This window comes from Mandrillus leucophaeus, unplaced genomic scaffold, assembly GCF_000951045.1.
Source record: "Mandrillus leucophaeus isolate KB7577 unplaced genomic scaffold, Mleu.le_1.0 Scaffold8, whole genome shotgun sequence".
Lineage (NCBI taxonomy): Eukaryota > Metazoa > Chordata > Mammalia > Primates > Cercopithecidae > Mandrillus > Mandrillus leucophaeus.
Window position 1 is genome coordinate 2,116,158 of NW_012108696.1, and position 6,840 is coordinate 2,122,997.

Here is a 6,840-nt window from a genome sequence, read left to right on the forward strand (position 1 = left end):
TGGATGGATGGATGGATTGGTGAGTTGGGTGGGTGGATGGTTGGATGGGTGAGTGGATGGATGGATGGATAAGTGGGGGGCTGGATGGGGGGATGGATGGATGGTTGGATGGGTGAGTGGATGGATGGATGGATGGATGGATAGATGGATGGATGGATGGATGGGTGTGTGGGTAGATGGGCAGATAAATGGATGGATAGATAAGTGGGTGCATAGATGATGAGTGGGTGGATGAGATGGATCGATGCATGGGATGGAAGGGTGGATGGGTGGATGGATTGGCAGATGGATGGATAGATGAATGATGGATGGATGAGTGACTGGACAGGTAGATGGATGAATGGATGGGTGGATGGATTGGCGGATGGATGGGATGGAGGGATGGAGGGATGGATGGATGGATGGATGGGTAGATAAATGGATGGATTGGTGGGTGCATGGATGGGTGGATGGGATGGACGGATGGATGAATGGATTGGCAGATGGATGGATAGATGGTGGATAGATGGACGGACTGAGGGATGGACTCATGGACGGATAGGATGGAAGGGTGGTTGGATGAACTGATGGGTGGATGGATGCGTGGACAGATGGATGAGTGCATGGATGGATGGATGGGTAGTGGGTGGATGAGTAGATGGATTAATGGATTCATGAAAGTGTGGGTGGGCTGAAAAACAGGCAGATGGGTAAGTGGGAGGGTGAGCAGGTAGACGGATGGACAGGGGATGAAGGATGGATAGGTGATTGTGGCTGGGTGGGTGGACAGGTGAACAGCAACAGCACCAGGTGTATCTGACTTCCAACTCAAGTCCGTCGTCAGGACTGAGTGCTCCACGGCTGCTCTGTAGATGCCTTCAGGCTCGGGGCCTGATCATGGCTGGAAGGGAGGCCCTGGGAACCAGAAATGGAGGGCAGGACCCTCTTGCCCCATGTAGGCATTCATGGATCCACCTCTGCCCCCTCTACTTTGCATGATCACAGCCTCTCAACTCCATGCCCCACTGCACTGGCCTCACCTTCTCCAGGTAGTTAAACTCCATCGCGATCTCCCGGAAGAAGAAGTAGACATGGCTGCCCCACTCCACCGCATGGACAAAGTAAGGCTCTGCAGGAGAGGAGGGGTCAGAACTCAGCCCCTGACATGACAAAAGGAATTTCTGGGGCTAAGAACTCACTGGCTTTTATGGTGAAGGGGGGACCTAGGCTGGTTACCCAGGCAAAATGAAACAGACTCAAAGTTTGGTTTTTTGCAGGGGAAGGGAGGTCAGAAGAGCCTAAAATCGCTGTGTCTCTTGCTGCAAATGGCAACATCAACTATTTTTTGTTATCTTCCTCCCTCATGCGTTGAAGAGCTGAGTCTTGCTGTATCTTTTCTGTGGTTCCATTTTGGGCTTCTAAGCCACCCACTTCCAGCAGGTTCTACTTTAGATCCAACTAAACTTGTTCCTCTAGCTTTCCAGCCTTCAAAAAGGCCAACAGATTCCAAAGATGTGGTGGAAATCCTCCCACCAAGCTCCTCTGGGACTCTTATTCTGGTGGGGGGATTTGATAAATGTCAGGTTCTGGGCCCTGCCAGGTCTGGGCCCACTGCTCTTCCTGGTCTCACCTTTGAACCACTTGGAGTCGTGTTTCACGGTGCGCAGGGTGGGCCTGTCCCCGAGGCTGCGGTAGATGACAGCGTCAATGGCTAGGAAGTCGGTAACAGTAGCTGTGAAGAGCATCCCGTCTGGATGGGGTGGGTGGGGAAGGCAGGCAAGAGATTAGACCGCAGAGGCCAGGGGCTGGGTGGGTCGAAACTCGATTTTCTGAGACTGAACCCTGAGCCTAGGGGAGCCCCTGTCTCCAGGCTGAGCCCTGATCCCATCCCGGCCCCACCTCCATCCAAGCCCTGACCTTAACTGAGCCCCTGACCCTGGCTAAGCCCCGAGCCCTGCTGAGCCTCAATCCCAGCTGAGCCCCAAACCTGGGCTAAGAGTCTGCCCACGTCACAGCTGGGATGAGTGGCCATCCAGCTGCCTTCTAAATGACCCAGACGCTGGAGTAGAAAATGCTAGGTCTTGCCTCTGGCTGGGGCTGATCAGATGGAGGTTGGGGGGGTACTTACCAGAGAAGAGGGCAACATTGGCGTGCTTGGGGTCGTACGGGCAGCGGGCCATACCACTGATGCTGTCTCCCACGGGCTGCAGGGTGTCTATCTGCAGGGACCATGGGGGCTGAGTGACAGATCTCCTGACCCCGCCTAGCAGCCCCTGGCTCCCTCAGCCCCCCACTCTAGGGGGAATCCTGGTCCACCATGGATTACTGTGTGACCTTGGCCACTCACTTAATCTCTCAGGGCCTCAGTTTACTGATCTGTAAATGGGTTTAAGAGTCGATCTCTAGTTAGACCTGCAACTGGCTCATTGTCTAAGTAGCTATGGCTTCCCTGGCACCCTGTACAGGCCTCGTTTGGACAGCGGTGACTCCTCTTGAGCTCAGGGGCAGGAGGCAGGGAGAGTATATCCAGGAAGGCTTCCTGGAGGAGGTGACATGGCCTGGGGAAAAGTCATGGCCAGCAGAGGTCGGGCGAGCAGAGGCCTGGAGGTTGGACCTGGGGCGCAGGGAGTCTTAAGACTCACGCTGTAGTTGGCGCACACCGGGTTGAAGGCGTTGGAACCGCACACAAAGAGCGTGGACTCGTCCCGAAGGAGCAGCACCTTTACAAAGTTTCGACACTCGCCCTGGGGTGGGGACAGGAGGAAGTGGGGAGCACGATGTGGGCGTGCTCATGGTCACAGGCGTGGCCAGAACCTGAGCTTTGTGGGTGGAGGGCTGGTCTGTGGTGTGCGTGGCCAAGTCTGGGACCCTCCTTGGGGTCAAGGCAGGGGCTGAACCTAGGACTGGCTGGGGACACGGTGCGGCCCAGACAGGGTAACACTTTGTATCAGCAGTGCAGGCAAAGCCAGGATTGTGGGCATGTTCAGACTGTGGGCATAACCATGGCAACAGCAGAGTCCCAACCTGGGATGGAGGAGGAGAAGGATCCGCCCTGGGTGTGGCCGGGGCCAACTGGGGTGGGGCATGGGCGTGACCAGAACTAACTGGGGCGTGGTGGGCATGGTTATGGCTGATTGGGGCCAGGTTGGGAGCATGGCCAGAGTTGGTGGGGTGGGCATGGCCTGGGCTTATTGGGGCGGGCCAGGGGCGGGGTGGGGCGGGCAGGGCTGATAGGGTAGGGGTCGGGATGGGGACCTGATCGATTGGGTGGGGTATGAGCGATTAGGTGGGGTGTGAGCATGGCCTGGGCTTGTTGGAACGAGAATGGGGGTAGTGGTAGGACTGACTGGGGCAGAGGTGTGGGCGTAGCCAGAACTATTTGGGGCGTGGTTATAGCTAATTGTAGCTAGGTTGGGGGCCGGGCTAGGACCAATTGAGTGGGGACGTGGCCGTGGCCATGGTTGTTTGGGGATGTGGCCAGGGCTGGCGGTTGGGCGTGGCCAGGGCTGACAGGAGGTGGGTTGGGGCGTGGCCAGGGCTGGCGGAGTGGGCGTGGCCTGGCCTGATTGGGGCGGGGCATGGGTAACGCCAGGGCTGATTTGCGGGGGCTGGGACCCAACCAGGGCTCACTCACCTCCTGTTTGCCCTTCATCCGACACACGTTTATGTCGCTGGGATTCGATCTCCAGGTCAGCTTCTGCAGACAGAGAGCTGGTGAGGGGGTATCGGGTCCCAGCAGCCCTAAGTGACCCCGTCATGCACGGCCGAATTCACCCAGCCCTGCGGTGCAGTGCCAAGCCCCCCCGCCCTACCCCTCCACTCCCACCTGCACCCCTTCCTCACCCTCTGGTACCGCAGCTCCGTGGACGTGGGGGGCTCCAGCTCTACCCTGTAGAGGTTGTCCCTGGGGGAGGGGCATAGTTAGTGAGACATGGGGGCTCCACCGCTCTCTCCCATTCCATCCTTCCCACTGCCAATGTGGCGTGCACACGGGGGCACGCAGGCACATGCCAACGTCTCTGACACCAGCAACTCCAGCGCCGACCACACCCCTACTAAGGGCCCCAGCAGGACTTCATACCCTGCCCTCCACCTCCTGCCCGACACGCCCCACGGGCTGCCCCCAACACCTCGTCCCATGGCCTTAGGCCAGGTGCCCCATTCGGCGCCTCCCAGGCGCCCACCAGTCTCTCCCCGGTCACACCCATGCCGAGGAAGTCGCCCTGCTCAACATCATTGGTGACCTTGTGTGGTTAAGCCCAGTGGTCACTTCTCCATCCTCCTCATTCTCTCCAAAGCATCTGATCTGTCCGGCATCTCTCCTTCCTGGGATGCCCATCCCTAGAAGCCCCGTAATCTCACACTCGCTTCTCCCCACGACAGCTTCCACCTGGTCCAGCCTCATCACAGCCAGCCTGGAAAGCCCAGTCCCCTCCACCCTGGTCCCCTGGCTTCCATTCTCGCCCCCTCCCAGAAGCAGCCACCAGAGGGCGCGTGTGAGCACCTGAGTCAGGTCCAGTCCTCCTCTACCTACAACCCTCCGTGGCTCCCACCTTCCTCCGGGTCAAAGCCGAAGTCCTCCCAATGACCCAACAGGCTCTGCACGATTTGTCCCGTCCCCTCCCTGCACTCCCCTCCTCTCTCTCTCCCCTTCGCTCATTCTGCTCCAGTCACACAGGCCTCCTCGCTGTCCCCAGCAATACCTGTCGCCAATGAACAGCGTCCTGTTGACTCGCAGGACTCGCTGGATGTTGAGGTCCTCAGCACCTTCTGCGGGGGCGAGGCGTCCGGGTCCGCTGCCCACAAACACGGGATAGTGGTTCAGGTCTGAGTGAGGGGGTGGAGAGGGGTGTGAGCAAGGGCTGGGGGTGAAGAGAGGGCGACTCGAGGTCATGCCCCTTCTAGGGGTGTCTCCTGAACTGGTTGAGTCCCCCAGTGGGGGCAGCAGACCCAACCGGGAACCCAGACACTCCCACGGGACTCCACCCCCCGCAAGATAACCCCAGACTCACAGTCCCTGGGGGCCACGCTGAGCGGTGGCGGCTCCTCAGGAAAGAGGCCGTGGGCGCCCCCCAGTAGCAGCAGCAGAAGTAGCAGGGCCGGGCGGGGAGGGGACGCTTGCGGGGTCTGCATGGCGAGGGCGAGGCGACAGGAGGTGACGCCTGCGGGTGAGGGGCGGCGAGGTGAGCGGCCTGCAGTCCGACTCGCGGCCACAAGAGGGCACGCGAGAGCCTCAGCCGCTCCTTCAAATCCCAGAAAAATTGCCCCCCGGGGATAATAATTAATAATAACAATAGTGGCAATAATAATAATAATACACAGCACTGATTTAATTATCAGAACAGCTTTATGGTCACGTGTGCGTGAAAGCCCAGGAAATGACTTCAAACAAAAATGCATTCAGTAATTAAAAACTAATAATAATAATTATAATAGATACCAATATCCTAAAACACACATTTAAAAATGCAATCTCAAAATACACGCATAAAAATCCTTCGAATTAAAACACAAAAATATTAAACTCAAAGGCAAAAAAAAAAAAAGTCAAAGACAGTTGGAATTTTATAAGCCACAAGCTGGCTGTGTGCAGTGGCTCACGCCTGTAATCCCAACACTTTGGGAGGCCGAGGTGGGAGGATCGCCTGAGGTCAGGAGTTCAAGACAAGCCTGCCTAACATAGCGAAACCCCGTCTCTACAAAAAAAATACAAAAATTAGCCTGGCGTGGTGGCATATGCCTGTAATCCCTGCTACTGGGGAGCTGAGGCAGGAGAATCCCTTGAACCCAGAAGGTGGAGGCTGCAGTGAGCCAAGATCGCACCATTGCATTCCAGCCTGGGCAACAAAGCAAGACTCCATCCAAAAAAAAAAAAACCAAAAACAAACAAAAAAATGCCACAAGCTGGGAAAGACAGTACTACATAACTACAGAGTCACAGACTATTCCCCATGCCAAGGGCCTCTGTGACCCTGGAGGTCTGACCTCCTTCTCAAGTCCAGCCTTTTCGTCCTCCGCTTGCATACCTCCATGACAGGCGCCTCACTACCTCTCAAGGGGGCCTGCTTCTCACTCCCATTCAAGGTAATTTTGCAGAAACTTCTAGGTGTGTGGAGTGGAGGCCCTCTCCCACCCAGGTAATGACATGGAAGCAGAATTCAACCTCTGAGCCCCCGCCCTCCATGCCTGAAGGTCTCAGTTCAGGGCACCCCCTACCAGAAAGGGGTACAGTCCAGGTCCCGGAGCCCCGAATGAGAAGCTCAGCAGCCTCGTCCTTCTGGGAAGTACTGGGCAAGCTCCGTGCCCATTTCCCTGTCTGAGCAGCAGGGGTATCCCCCAGCCCTGCCCCAGCTTTGTGGCTCAGGGATTCTGAGCCCCCAGAGGTGAAGGTGATTCGAGACGATCGGCCCTGGAGTGCCTGCCTCCTCCAAAAACAGGAAGACCTTGCATAGAGCGGCAGGGCTTCCTCTCCACGACCCTGAGCTTCCAGGATTTGTGACTCAGCGAGCACCCGGATTCCACGTGTGTTCAGGGCACGGCCCTGTTTCCTTCAGAGTTTCCTTCCCTGGCTCCGCCCCTACTCTACAGCCTCCTGTGGCTCCCAGGGACCCCTGAGTCCAGGCCCTAGCCTCTCCCTGGGATTCAAGGCTCCTGACCTCAGACTCCCCTTCGGCCTCCCCTCCCCTCATATCACGGGCTCTTCTAGCCCCTACCCCAGAACCTACCGAAGAGCCATGTCTGCCCTGTGCCTTTAAAAAAAAAAATGGCGGCCGGGCGCGGTGGCTCACGCCTGTAATCCCAGCACTTTGGGAGGCCGAGGCGGGCGGATCACGAGGTCAGGAGATCGAGACCATCCTGGCT

The 6,840-nt window shown here is 57.4% G+C and overlaps 1 protein-coding gene across 1 annotated transcript in view; it reads right to left on the minus strand.

The window, feature by feature from the left end:
• Positions 1-6,468, minus strand: part of SEMA6B (sema domain, transmembrane domain (TM), and cytoplasmic domain, (semaphorin) 6B) — a 19,970-nt gene extending 13,502 nt beyond the window's left edge. Inside the window, exons 1-9 of the mRNA XM_011967471.1 lie at positions 6,196-6,468; positions 4,992-5,141; positions 4,683-4,806; positions 3,823-3,883; positions 3,614-3,676; positions 2,622-2,723; positions 2,108-2,198; positions 1,610-1,729; positions 1,020-1,108 (exon numbers count right to left, since the gene is read on the minus strand). Coding sequence (XP_011822861.1) covers positions 1,020-1,108; positions 1,610-1,729; positions 2,108-2,198; positions 2,622-2,723; positions 3,614-3,676; positions 3,823-3,883; positions 4,683-4,806; positions 4,992-5,112 — 771 coding nt within the window. The 5' untranslated portion in view covers positions 5,113-5,141; positions 6,196-6,468. The remainder of the gene's footprint in view (positions 1-1,019; positions 1,109-1,609; positions 1,730-2,107; positions 2,199-2,621; positions 2,724-3,613; positions 3,677-3,822; positions 3,884-4,682; positions 4,807-4,991; positions 5,142-6,195) is intronic.
• Positions 6,469-6,840: the final 372 nt, after the last annotated feature.